This window comes from Nematolebias whitei, chromosome 20 (genome assembly GCF_014905685.2).
Source record: "Nematolebias whitei isolate Nwh7 chromosome 20, NemWhi1, whole genome shotgun sequence".
NCBI classification, from domain to species: Eukaryota; Metazoa; Chordata; class Actinopteri; order Cyprinodontiformes; family Rivulidae; genus Nematolebias; species Nematolebias whitei.
Window position 1 is genome coordinate 30,471,869 of NC_056517.1, and position 14,709 is coordinate 30,486,577.

Here is a 14,709-nt window from a genome sequence, read left to right on the forward strand (position 1 = left end):
ATCCATCCATCCATCCATCCATCCATCCATCCATCCATCCATCCATCCATCCATCCATATAAAAAAAACAACTAAACAAATACATTTTAAATATTAGGTAAAAGAAAATATGTACATACACATTTGCAGCATTATATTGCATCATAGCTAAATAGCTGAACTGAAAATGTATTAATGAAAAAGTGAAAGTAGAATTAAACACAAATCTTTTATTTATTTTATGAAATAACATTTTGTCCAAATATATTTGCATTTATGTAAATGTTCACATCATGAGGACTTGCTGTAAAAAAAAGTATTTTTATAATGTTCATCACTGTACGTAAGCAGAATTAACATTATTCTTCAGATTTTTTGAAGTGGTGGTCTGTGTAAAGGTTACAAACAATTAATATCTTTCCATGATGATAGTTCTTTGATTGATCTAAGTTGGAAGAAATAAAGTTTGACTGGGGCTGGGTTGACAAGCTAACCGAGTGACGCATCAATCAACATGAATTGATGTTTAAAAAAACAATGTTGAGTACATAATTAAACCTCCAAAACTGAGGAAGTTTAAAAACCTATCTACAGCAGGTAAGATACTAATTGCTTATAACTTCTCCAAAGATTTCCACTTCAAAACACACAAAGCTTTCTAATCAACAGAGATAAATAAAGTGAACAATCCTTCAAAAACTATCCACCTTCTTTGTTTTCAGTCCTTCACCTCATGATTGTTCATATGTATGGAAATCTGCTGCTGTCTGTGTGGCACTTCTTCAGTAGGCCCGATGCAATGGCTTTCACAGCTCTCGTTGTCTCAATGCAGGTGGGGCCGATCAGCGACTCAGGCAGGAGGAAACCGAAGTGTCCTGTGTCCCTTAACTCGAACGCAAAGGCATAGGGGATCCCATTCCTGTAGGCCCAGTCGATAGAGCTGCCAGAACTTAGATCTGTATGAAAACACACGTTAACAATAAGTGCACTGGGCAAAGATGAAGTATACACCTACAGTTCTTCCAGCATTATGAACTAACCTTCTTGTCAACATTTTAAACATTAAAGGTCAGAAAAGAAACTCACAGAGAGTGGTGGAGGCTGGTCCATATCTGTACCTCACTCCATACGCAGAATACAAGGCTGACACGGCCTTCTGAGCTGCTGACTCCTAGAAAGAGACGTTAAAACACCTTGAGGTTTGAAGCGCCTACAGATTTATTTCAACACAACTGCGTTCTGGAAGTCTTACCACACAGCTGAAGTTGGGGATGGTGGCATACTTGTAGGAGTACGGGTAAAGGAGCATTTGAGCGTAAGCGTGGATGGAAATGTATGCTTTAATCTGCTTCTTGTGCTTGCGCAGAAACTTGGCGACGGCTTTGACTTCAGGTTCGGACTCCGGGAACGGGCCGCAGTAGGTGTCGTCACACGGATGAGAGGAGGCACCTTCATCTGGAGAAGGGTAGAGGAAGCAGAGGTCAAATGAGCTCACAACTCTTGGATGAACTGTCGCTTTGGCAAGCATAAGTAAAACTTATTTAGCTAAAATTTCTGTTAAAAATGCCTAAAAGCACTGCCATGAGGACTTTATGTATCTAAAACCAGTTTCATAACAATCTTACCTGTTGTAGATAATTCTTCTTTTTTTTGTTATTTAACTTTAGAAAAAACAAAAAGAGTTGCCACCATAAAACTACTTCAATCTTTGGTGCGAGATGCTTTAGTAGGAGTCGTGGCTTTGTCCCTGGTGTCGTGTTTGTCTGCGTTACTCCTGGTCTTCTGTTTCTCTTTATAGGGTTTGTGTTTCTTTAGTATCTAACCCCATCTTGTGTCGTGTTCATGTCTTGCATCCTCTGTCTCTTTCCCTGGCATCTGTGATTACTCACAGGTGCCTTCACTTGGTCTAATTGGTGTTTCCTGTATATAAGTCTGGGTCTCTGTGTTAGTCTTTGTCCCGGCATTGTTATCTGTTCACTGGTGATGCCTCGTCTGTATCGTGAGTACCCTCCCCCCCCCCACTACACACACACACCCCTGTTCATTCTATGTTCGTTTTGCTGTCAGCTCTTTTTGTTCTGTTAAATTCTTTATTTTATATATATATCCAGCCTGAGTCCTTGCCTGCCTGCCTGCAGCATTGGGTTCACCAGCACCAGCCAATTGCGACAGCTTTAAATGGAAGTGACCCAGGCTGCACTAAAAGTGCTGCAGCTAGCTGCTGCTGCTATTTGCTCTGGCAATTCACCATATACTTCTAAGTAAAACATCCATAAAAATGTAAAATTAACAGCAATATAAATATTAAATTAACAGCATTTCCACAAACTGGCACAAAACTTGTGGAACAGGAGTTGTTTTAAGATATGTGTCCAAATCAAGGTCCGTGGGCCAAATGTGGCCCTTGTTAACAACTTATCTGGTCCCCGAAGATGACATTTTAAATGTAAAATATTTTTATTGTTTCTCATTTTGCTTCAAAAATTGAGCATGCTTCATTTAGTGCAGACTTCCCATGACAATTGGCTAACTTTAAATCCTGAATAAAGGTTGGATTTTGCAGTAGTTTCTTTTATTTTGACTTAAAAGACTTAACAGAGAACATCAAACTGGACCAATTGAACTCCTCTTGATGAACCTGCAACCAAGAAAAGATGTCAGGTCTGACTTGAGTTTACGCATTGACTGAAACTGCTCCGTGGCTTGGACCAAGTTGTTGATTTTGGCTCTTTATGTAACTGAGTTTGACACCACAGTTTTAAGATGACAGCACTCAAACTAATTGTTAGCTTGCCATCCCAGTCAGTAGTAAACTTTATTACTCCTCTCTTCTTCAGTTCGGGAATAGACCTGAAATATGACGATGTCTGTGATCTCACTGTCATTGGAAGCATCCTTCATGTGATACAAAACCGTGAGCTGATATTTCCTGAGAACACATCATCCATCCTTTCATTTGTCTTTATTTTTCTTTTCACATCACCTCTCTGTACATCTGCACCTCAGCAATCTTCAATGTTTTTTCTCTGCCTTGGAAAAAGCTGCAACTAGACATTATTTACCAGATCACAGGCTGTCTGTTGCCACATGTGAGACTCACCACACCATTTCACCTTCCAGTTCCTGTTAGCATCCACCCCTCGGCAGTGGAACTTGTGATTTTTGGACCGTGTCTTCCTCCAGAATCGATCCTGCAGTTAACAAAAAAAACAACTTTCTAACACAATCGAGCACAGCATTATCAATTTGTTTCACTTCTTTAAAAATGAGCCGCTGAAGAACGTACATAGTTCCAGCTGAAATGGTACCCATCCACGTTGAAGACGGGCATGATGTAGAAGCTGAGCTGGTTGAGCAGTCGAGTCGTCACTGAGTCATGCTTGTATGAGTTGATGAGCTGCAAAAACAAATAATCTGTGAGATGAATGAAATTTTATTTATTTACTGAAGTGACATTTGTTCTAAAACTGGCACCAGGTGCAACCGTTTGATATTTTATATTTTACTAAAAAGGACTATTTATATTAGATCAATGATGCTGCTTATATTTTGTAACCAGATGAAGGCTAAGATTAGTGTGCCTTTTAAAATGAGACACTGACCTCTAGTGGTAATTTTGTGTTACTACATCAAATCACATTTATTCTGAGTTTTGACCTGTTTTTCTTTTTGTTGCATGATTTTTATTCTTTACTTTGCTGCTCTGCTCCAGTTAAACCTTTTTCCTAACATATATATATATATATATATATATATATATATATATAGGCTTTATTCTCCTCTTTGTTCTTTTTTGCTTTCTTGTCTGAGACCTGGAAAGTCAAGCTCAGCTCAACATTTCTAAAACAATGCTACTTCTGCTTGAAGAAACCAGAGCTTCCTCAGTCAATGTAAATATGCAGTTTTTTCCACATCATATCTTAAGTTGTAGAGTATCTCATTTACGTTACATTAATCTAAATCCTCACTCCGTGGATCTTTTGTTTCATCTTCTCTGTTCACACCTCAAAAAGAGAATATGCAAGAAGAAAAGGTGAGGAGGTAAAAACAAAGCTGACTTACTGTTTCAGAGACACAGACTGTTTTGTTTTTCAAGACTGCTTCACTTTATATCTTAAAGTTTTGTTTTTTTTGAACATTGCAGTACATTTTGAAAAACCTCAAAAGGCGGCACGCTTTAATAGCAAACAGGATAAAATCTTTAAAACTGTCTCGGCTCTAAATTCACAGAAAGACGTCACTGTAGTTAAATTTGCGTTACACTTTTTTGGACACATCTGGAATATAAATGGTATAAAACAAGATAATAAATTCTTCCCATTAGTGACTAGCTTTGGTGTGGCTCTCATTTTAAAGAGCTTGTGTAAATGTCTGTACCAGTGTCCCAACTGTTACTATGACAACAAGTGATGCTATATTCTTGTTAAATTATAAAAATGAGCACCACAGATTGTCAATTTTAGGCCTCCAGCTAGGCTTTCAGTGTCCCGTTTGTTTTATGTAAAGGGAAAAAGGTTTAATCCGTGCTTCAGTGGTCCAACCTCTTTAACAAACCACTGGCAGAAGGCAGGTCCTATCCACTCCCTGGCGTGAACACCACAGTCCATCCACATGGCTTTCTTCTGCGGACGACTTCGCTTTCCTAGCTGACAGGACACAAACACCGTTTTGTCTCAGAACTGCTGATCGGTCATTTGCAACTTGTTTTGTCCTACCTGAAGCACATAAATGGGTCTCCCTTCATACGACTTCCCAACAGAGAACACACTGACCAGCTCAGGGCTGGTTCTGTTCATCTCAAACATCCAGGTTTGTATCTTAAGGGCAGAAAACGGTAAAGAATATATGTTTACAACAACTAAACGCTTGCAGACTTTCTCTCTTAATTCAAATAAAAATGCACGATTTTGAAAGTGTGCAAAGATTTGTCCGAACAGGAGTTATCATTGTCAGCACATTATATTAGTGAGCATATAGATGAGGAGCTTCACACGTACCTCTTCCAGAGAGTGGTAAACTTCATAGTCATACTGAGACTGTGACCTCCGCCTGCGAAAGGAGCGGTACCCCGTCTGCTTTTGAATTTCTTCCTGCAGATTGGTGATAAGCACCCTGTGTGAAGAGGAGACAGGGAGACAAACATGAGAATACACTGATGCAACATCTTGAAAAGTACCAAGAGTAACATGCTCTTAAACATCTGTGTTACAACGCTCTCACAATAAAACCATTTCCCCCATATGATTATCCTTGAAAGCTTTTATTACAAATTAAAGCAACTAAAATATAAATAAATGGTAACACTTTACAATAAGGTATACACAATTTGCACACATCCTGGACAGAGAGGAACGATGGTTTGAGAGAGGAGTAAAGGAGGCCATCTTTGTGAAAAGAAATCGTCCATCATTAAACAGGGGTGGAGGCCTCCGGGTTCAACTGTCCCCCTCTTACAATGCTGTGATTGCTAGTATCACTCAGCCCTCTGTGAACAGTAAACAGCCATCAGTGTGCTAATGATCCATTGTTAGGCTGATGGTCCTTCTTGAGCATGTGATCAGCTGGTTTTGGTTGTCAGCAGCAAAACTGGTTGATCCACTCTGAGAAGGTGCTATTTAAGAGACTGAGCTGAATACAGCACCTCAGACTGAGGAAGTCTCTCGGACGAGAGACGAAACGTTTCTACATGTTTTGTTGTTTTGCTTTGTTTTGGGTTTTTTTTGAATGTCCAGAGGACCAGATTTAACTTTTTTAGATACAATATTATATCCTATAAAATAGGTTTACAAATGCTTATTGTGTTTACAAGGTAGTAACTTAGTCTGAAATGTTTAATATAACAACTCTAGATGAAATATATAGGCAAACAGATTTGGCTCATTATTTGGTAAGAAACTGGTCATTTGTGTCTCTTTCATCCTTAATTAATGCATAATAATAAGTAGTTATTAATGATTTATAAAGCGTTTATAGAGGAATGTTTGGTTTAAAGAATGTGGTGTAGTAACAGTGATATTTAAAAGTCAAAACATGCATGTGAAGCTGAACTGTAATGATTATTAATGTTTTGGTTAGTCAAGATTCCAGAGAAATTTGCTTAGTGTAATATTGTGTTAACTTGTTTCATTACTGCCTTAGAGATAATAGAGAAATATAAGAATCATTGTTTTTACACTGAGAAATATCCAGTTTGGACGATCGTCTGGACCATCTATGATTTTCCCATAATAACAGAGTATAATGTAAAAGCTCTGTAAGCGTCATCCACATGGGATGAACTAAACTTCTTATTTGATGGCTCATAAATATTCAATAAAGTCAAGACTCTTCTCATTTCTGTTCCAAAGCTCATTCTTCTTCATTTGCCGTCTCAAACAGATGCAGATGATAAAATCCCATTTAAAGGACACATCTTCCACCTCTCTGCCGTCTCCCCCCCCCCCCCCCCACACACACACATGTAATCCATAAGTAGTTCAACGACTTGTGAATAAGAACCATCCCCTAAAAACATCAATCATCCTGTGTCAGCAGAGGGAACCATTTCTGTGAGAATTAACCAACACAACTGTCTCCGTGAGCTAAAGTTTCTCCCGTAGGACTGAGATGACAAAGCACTTTTAGTTGTGGTTGCTTTGATACATCATTATTTTAAAGAGGGACAGTGTACGGACATGAAAGAGTTCTTTGGTGATACAAATATGGAGTTGACCTTTTACGTAATGTCCAACTCTGTGTGTAAAAATCATATTCGTAGCAAGGGAAAGCTTTCAAATTGTTACGATTGGATAATAAAGTGGGGGAAACTGACATGAAAGGTATGCACATATACTCACCCATAATTGATTCTTTCCTGCTTTAACTGTTCGTGCAAGACTCGTGTGGCATCTCGTTTCACATGAACATCCACTGTGGCGTTTTGATGGATTAGATTAGCGCTGCTGGGCTGCCAGAAGTCCACCTTAATGAACACAACAGACATCAGATCAGTACGATTTGATCTGTTTTTCACTGTGATAACACACATTTACATGGACTAATAAACAAATGAAGAGAAAAAGTGCATTTCTTGAGGGAGTCATCCACTTCCTTGTGTTCCAAAGTTTTAAACAAATATCTTAAACCAGAGGTCTGCAACGTTTACGATCAAAAGGGCCATTTTTACTCTGTTCACTACATTAAACGTGTCCAGAGAATCATTTTTAACACTTATTAAAGACTAGATTCTTGTGGGGGGACCTTTGTTTTAATAATAAATAAATAAAAATCTATAAACTATGCAGACAGTTCTTCATATAAAGAAATAAATCACAAAGTATGTATTACTCATTGTACTCGCTCCAGTGTTCACATATTTGCAAAAGAAATGACAAGAAAACTGTTTGAACTAATTCTTTATTTTTTTTGTTTATATAACCAATAAAATTGTTTTATGTTAATTTTGGTCAAAGCTTGAAAGAGCCGCTACAGAGGGCCCAAAGAGTCACATGTGGCTCCAGAGCTGCAGGTTGCAGACCCCTGTCTTAGACAATCTGTTAGTGCTCAAAATACATGCTGGAAAGACTCTCGGCTACTACTACACCAACTTTAGCTGAATGTCTGTAAAAATGACTGAGTTACAGTAGTAGGACACTTAATTTCTCTAAAATGGAAAAAAAAAATTGCATATGACTGCACAGTTCATTGTTTTACTTTTTTTTTCTTAAATGGCAATAATAATAATAATTTTTTTCTTTGCAAGAAACCAGTCTTCTGTGATGAACTTGCAACCTGTTCAGGGCACCCCCCACCTCTTCTCCCACAGTGAGCACCAGTGACCCCTGTGACCAATAAAGGAAGAAGCGGGTAAAGATGATGGATAGATGGATGGAATCCAGTCTTTTCTTTAGTCTCAAAATCTTAAAAACATCAATAAATATTAACAATCATCTGATGTTTTTAGTTTTATAAAGTCACGCCTACTAGCCAGAAAAGCCCCCTCTATCAAACTTAGAGTCCCATGGGCCACCAGTTGATAATAACAATTGTAGCAGGTTTTGCGGCTCTGGACACATTTAATTTAGTGAACGAAAGGGCAGAAATGGCTCTTTTGATCATAAAGGTTGCAGACCCCTGAACTAACCTCATCAGATGGGAAAAGCTTGACCTGAGCTGAAATAGATAACGGAACAAACTAACACACTTCTGTCAAAAACACACCATTCAAATGTGGTAAATCTGTTTTTTGATGCGGCACATGTGCGGTTATCCTCATCTGCCTTTGGTTTCATAGGCTGACAGATGCAGGCCAGCACACATGCTTGTTAATGTGTCAACTGCTTTAGTAATTTACAGAATGCATACTAGATTAATTGAACTGCTGGGATCGCTGCACTTTCATGGCACTTCCAAATGTTTCAGAGCTGCTGCTCTATTAGCAAAACACATCCTCCAAAAGTGATGTTTTTATGACGTTTATGTCATTTGTCTGTTTTTTAATCTTTAATCTCTTGATTGTTTGGATGCTGCGTCTTCATGTTTCTCTGCCAGAGAAATAACACGTTGGTCAAAGTGATTATGTTGCAGTGCAGAATACACAGAAAATAATTTGACAACCAGTACATTATTTCCACAACAGAAAGAAGAAAGAAAACATGCATGTGCCCAAAATGAAACAGTTTTGTATCTGCTTTAGTTTTTATCTCAATGACTTTTTATTGTACTTCATAATGATTTGAAAAATTATGTAAAACAATTGTCTTTGTTTATTTTGTTATTATAAATGAAAAATGAAAATCACTACTCAGTCTTGTGTTTTATAGACAATTAGTTATATCATCAGTTGATTACTGATTTGTTATATATATATATTAATTTTTTCCCTACAGCATTGATTAAAAACAGAAACATTTCCAGGCTGTGACAAAATAGAGAATTTAAAGAAAACTGAAAACACACCAGATCTCAATTTAACCCCCCCCCCCAAAAAAAATAAAAATAAAAAAATAAAAAATAAAATAAAATAAATAAAAAATCATGTGTCCTGATGCATGTTCAATAATCCAGGTAAATAAACAAGGTTGAGTCAAATCCTCTGGACATATTCTTCAATGCTGAAATGTTTTGTCCTTTATCCAAAAGACTTATTCAGTCTGAAGAAATCTTTTGGGTAAAAGGCGAAACTGAAGTCTTTTGGGTAAAAGACGAAACTTTTCAACAAAGGAGAATCCAGCCAGAGGACCTGACTTAACCTTGTTAGACATGCTCTATCTATACTGGTATGAAATGGGCAACGTGTTAAGAAGAAAAGGATACCACATTATTTGATGAACACGATGCAGCTTCTAGTCCAATTGGATGAAATGTCATTGCTGCAACTCAAAATGGTACTCAGTAGTTTGTATAGCTCCCACGTGCTTGTGCATGCCTGACGCATCCTAATGAGATGACAGTTGGTGTCCTGGGTTACCTCCTCTCAGATCCTGACTAGAGCATCAGTGAACTCCTGGACAGTCTGAGGTACAACCTGACAGTGTCGTATAAACCTAATCATTATGTCCCTGAGATGTTCTATTGGATTTATGTCAGGTCAGCATGAAGGCCAGTCAATGGTAGCAATTTATTTATTCTCCAGGATCTGCCTGCATATTCTTGAAGCCAGGCATTTTCATGAACAAGGAGGAACCCAAGGGGGAAAGGGTCTAACAATGGGTCTAAGTATTGCATCCCAATACCTAATGGGAGTCAGAGTGCATCATTTGTCCAGTAAAGGTCTGTGCGTCCCTCCATGAATATGCTTCCCCAGACCAACACTGACCCACCACCAAATCGATCACGCCGAACAGTGTTGCGGGCAGCATAACGTTCACCGCGGCTTCTCCAGACACTTTCACGTCTGTCACACGAGCTCAGAGTGAACCTGCTCTCATCTGTGAAAAGATCAGGGCGCTAGTGCCGAAAAGCTTTGTCAAACGGACACTAAAAAAAGTTTATGACAGCTTGTTACATAAAACTTTTATGTCTCAGTCACCAGAATCATGCAGCGTAATCAGATTATTAGTTCTTTTTTTCATTCATTCAACCTTTATTTAGACAGGTAATCCCATTGAGCCTCGAGGACTCATTTACAAGAGAGACCTGATAAGTTTGATCTGAAGGAGCTAAAAACTTTGACTCTGGAGGCGCCGCAGTGTGATTAAGCTACTGAAAACACGCAGCTGTCTAAACTGTAGCTGCTGCTGCCTTCAACAGCCTCACAGCAGCAAGTCTGCTGCACCTCCATCCATAAATCGTAAGGTCAAGTCCTGAGCTTTGGCCCATTCCTGGTATACTTCATTACAAAACATAGGCGTTTACAGATCGACTCTTCTACCCTTGCACAATAAAATGTATTTTAAATACAGACCCGTATAAGATCATCTATAAAATATTAATCCCAGTTAACAATTTAAAGCTGTAATATCATAAAAAAAATTACCCACAAACAAAACCAAATCTTATATTTTTATCCTTTACTAACAATCTGTGTTAGCAAACTGAAACATGATGCTTGCTCGCTCCTGACGCTGATGGATAATTGCTTCCAAATGAATTGTTGAAGGTTTTTGTCTCCCACAGGGGTTCCTGCTTGATTTTAGCATCTTTGAAGCATATGTTTATAATGACTTAACCCCCCCCGTGTTTTTCTTGGTTTTTTTTTTTATGATTATGAAGCGTCCCTCTAAAGTAAACGCATCCTGACTGCGACAGATGCTTGTTGTCTTTGCTTTTTTTTTTTTTTTAACGGCACTGAAACCATGAAGGTTTTCTTTGTTCATGATTGCTGTGAACAAGGAACATTCAACGAGGCATCTCTAATTTACATTGCATGCTATTCTTTATTTATTTCAGACAAATAAGGTGTGTAAAGTATAAAAGAGGTAAATGTGGTGTGGGAAAAAAAGCCAACCTTCATGAGTCCCAGGATATTCTTGAGGGACCGTACCTCCTCAACATTACTTGGAGTGATCCTGAAAACTTGATCGCTGTGGGGAAAAAAACAACACAATACCGATACATTATTAGAATAAACCATTAAAAATACCAAAATGAAATCTTATGGCAACCTAAGTTAGAAAAAAAAGTTTATGGTTTACTGAAATGTCAAGTTAATGGTTCGAGTGGGGCAAGACCAAAGTGAATTGCTGCCATCTTAAAACAACTCTATTTTCAAATGTTTTAAGACAAATCAACGCAAATGCTATTTTCAAGTTAAAGTATAGTTATTGTCGTTTCCAACACATGTGATACACGAGGTGAAATAAAATTATGTACACAGGGTCCCAGTTACACCCTAAAATAGCAAAATATAAAGTATAAAAAGAAACAGTAAATAAGGATCTAAGATATACGCTAAACAAACACCAAATGGTACGCTAAAACATCTAAGATATACGTAAAACACTAATAATGCAAAACAATACGCGTAACAACAGCAGCCCGAACATGAGTCTGTGTTGAGCAGATGTGTATGAATGAATACATCAGCATGGATAATCAGCAGCACACATAAGTCGCATATCATCAATTAAAGTGTCATTACAGTGATTTTTCTATTTTTTTCCTTGCAGTGATTATTCTGGTTAGAGATTCATGAGTCTAACAACCTCAGGGTAGAAGCTGTTCCTCAGTCTAGTGGTTCTACACTTAATGCTCCTTAACCTACTGCCTGAGGGGAACGGGGCAAAAAGTGTGTGTGCTGGGTGAGTGGGGTCCTTCATGATGCAGGTGGCCCTCTTCCTGCATCTGGAGGTGTAGATGTCTGTGATGGTGGGGAGGCTGATTCCAACAGACTTTTGTGCAGCCTTCACCACTCTCTGCAAGGCTTTTCTTTCTGCAGCTGTGCAGCCTCCATGCCATACGTTGATGCTGGAGCACAGGATGCTCTCCACTGCACACCTGTAGAAGGAGGTGAGGACTGAGCTTCCCAGACCAGCTCGTCTCAGCCGTCTGAGGAAGTAGAGTCTCTGATGAGCTTTCTTGATCAGGCTGATAGTGTTGTTGTTCCAGCTGAGGTTGTCATTCATGTGTACACCCAAGTACTTGTAGCTGGAGACCACTTCCACCGCAGATCCTCTTATGTTCAGGGGGGTGTAGGTGTTTTTGTTCCTTCTGAAGTCCACAATCATCTACTTTGTCTTCTTCACATTGATGTGAAGGTTATTCTCTTTGCACCAGCTCTCCAGGTGTTCCACCTCTTGCCTGTAGCTGGACTCATCATTGTTTGTGATGCATCCCACCACCGCTGTATCATCTGCAAATTTTACAATGTGACAGCCTGGATGGGTAGCTGCACAATCATACGTGAGCAGAGTAAACAGGAGGGGGCTCAACACACATCCCTGAGGAGAGCCAGTGCTGAGGGTTATGGTGGAGGAGAAGTTGTGGATCCTCACTAACTGTGGTCTGTTTGTTAAAAAGTCTAGTACCCAGTTGCAAATGGAGGGGCTTAGTCCTAGTGTGGATAGTTTGTCCATCAGGGTTTGGGGGATCATGGTGTTGAAGGCGGATGTGAAGTCCACAAAGAGCATACGGACGTATTTTGTACTCTTAATCACCTTACCTCTTAATTACCTCACTAATATCCATAATGTGCAATATTCAAATTTACATAATTGTGAAATAACTTGTATTTTTGTTTACTTTCGTAGTACTATTATATCTATATTGCATTATATTTTACATTTTTAGGTGTTTTTTTAAAGTACTGAACTAAGGAGTGGCTCTCAATTTCATTGTATTTGCGTACTTTGTACAATGACAATAAAGGCATTCTGATTCTTCTGATTCTGATCTACTTTATTCAATATATTCTGAGGGAGGATCCCCCCACCCCCCCAAAAACCCCCACGGTCCCCGCCCGCTAATTGCATTCCAGCATCGACCGGCTTACAAATTAAGCTGTTACTTGGAGACTACTGCTGTTATGATTCTTTTTATTTATTTATTTTTTAACATTCATTCCACCTTTATTTATACAGGTTAATCCCATTGAGCCTCGGGGACTCATTTAGAGAGACCTGATTTCTTTAATTCCATTCAGTTTCTTTAATTCTATTCAGATATGTAAAGAGCCTTCTGCATGTAATAATTGATGAAGTGACAATAGAAGAAGAGTAGCAATGTTCATTAAGTGAATTAAGATATAAAGTAGTTTATGAAACTGTTAATTTGCTCAAAACTTTAATTTCTGGAAGTTGAAATGAAACATTTAGTTAATTAAGTGTATCTTGAATTAAAAAAAGACCCCGTGTTTAAAAATATAAAAAATTATATTAACACTATTAAAGAACAGGTTTTAAGTATTTATGGTACACACATATTGCATTAAAGAGACAAACTGAAGATTTTTTTTTAAATAAACATGAGGGTCATGAGGAGGTCCCTGAAACTTTTTCTCCCCTGTAAGGGGTCCCTGAACCCAAAAGGTTGAGAACCCCTGCCAAGTGAACTGGAAGTGGCCCATCCATTGATTATCACAGTTCCAGTCCATTTTGTGGCTCTGGACACATTTTATTTAGTGGTTGAAGGAGTTTTGAAGTAAAGATAAAGTGTTGTCCATGCGTCAGAGGAATGGAGGAAGCGCTCACCCTGCGTAACGGTTGTTGTACAGAGACGCGCCGACGGGACGTGGCGCGTAACTGCAGATCATCAGGAACACCAAGGCGCGGAAAGCTCCCCTCTGCTCACGCGCCATCCTGGAGCTTCAGCTGAGAGATGCACAGAAACTCTGCGGGAAGCAGGTCCTCCCCAAAGGTCCGCTGAAAGGAGGAGCTCTGCGCGCGCAGTGGAATCAACTCCCACCTATAAGCTCCGGAGGGATCTGCAGGGGAGAAGTTCTTCTTCTTCTTTTTTTTTTTTTATGTGGAGAGCATGGGTCACGTGGTAGTAAGTGGGAGACGGCTGAGAAAAGTGTGAAGTTGAATGTGAACATGCTATAGATCAATCAACAAGTTCTGTTTTTATTTAATGATTTATCTAAGAAGAACATCCTCTCTTAATTGTCAAATGAATACATTTTACACGGTATTTAAGCTATTTTGGATATTTGTGTTCCGTGGAAAAGTAAAGAGCAGTTAATATCTTACCTGTTGTAGATAACTTTTGAATAACTTCCGTTTGGAGAATTAGAGATCACGCTGAGTTCTGTTTACTTTGACATTGGATTGACATCAAATTTAACAATGTTGCAGTTGCAGGTCAGACACGTGTGATTTGCTAATTCTTGTGCTCAGTAACCAGCTAGCGTCTGTTAACAAAACAAGCTAATAACAACAAAACAATCAAACACTGTATAGTAGTTCCTCGTTTCGCGGTTCAACTTTTGTGGACTCGCTCTTTCGCAGTTTTTTAAAGTAAGATTGTATACGGGGAAAAAAACATTTTGGACAGACGCAGCCATTTTGTAGTTTTCTCTCGATAAGTCTGCATTGTAGCACCACTCTAAAGGACTACATTTCCCAGAAGTCAACAGTGCCACACCCAGAAGCCCCAAAGATGCCTTCTGCTGAAATGATGGGATAGTTTTGATCCGATTCGAAAAAGTTCAATCCTTATTCATATTGACGTCGGTGCTTATTGGATGCAAAGAGCCGCATGGAACCAACCTGGAACCGGACCAGAACCGGACCTCAGTCAATCTGAGTGCTGCCTGCCGGCTCAAGAGGCCAGCCGGGAGGTGCTGCCCAGAGGTTTGACATTCTCTCCGGCGTC

At 39.0% G+C, this 14,709-nt stretch overlaps 1 protein-coding gene across 1 annotated transcript; it reads right to left on the bottom strand.

The window, feature by feature from the left end:
• Positions 1 to 720: 720 nt before the first annotated feature.
• Positions 721 to 13,693, bottom strand: cpa6 (carboxypeptidase A6). The gene is made up of 11 exons (XM_037693828.1): positions 13,587 to 13,693; positions 10,907 to 10,982; positions 6,816 to 6,940; positions 4,977 to 5,091; positions 4,695 to 4,796; positions 4,521 to 4,625; positions 3,266 to 3,376; positions 3,080 to 3,170; positions 1,232 to 1,434; positions 1,066 to 1,150; positions 721 to 935 (listed from the first exon to the last, which is right to left on the bottom strand). The coding sequence occupies exons 1-11, from the start codon at positions 13,691 to 13,693 to the stop codon at positions 721 to 723; spliced, it is 1,335 nt and encodes a 444-aa protein (XP_037549756.1).
• Between the last annotated feature and the right edge of the window lie 1,016 nt (positions 13,694 to 14,709).

Bases quoted from the DNA above. Each gene is read 5' to 3' on its own strand.
- cpa6 (XM_037693828.1), bottom strand. From the start codon at position 13,693: ATGGCGCGTGAGCAGAGGGGAGCTTTCCGCGCCTTGGTGTTCCTGATG. The intron at 6,941-10,906 runs GTTGGCTTTTTT...GTGTTCATTAAG, and splicing joins ATATCCTGGGACTCATGAAG to GTGGACTTCTGGCAGCCCAG. The intron at 4,626-4,694 runs GTAGGACAAAAC...GTGTCCTGTCAG, and splicing joins GACCCATTTATGTGCTTCAG to CTAGGAAAGCGAAGTCGTCC.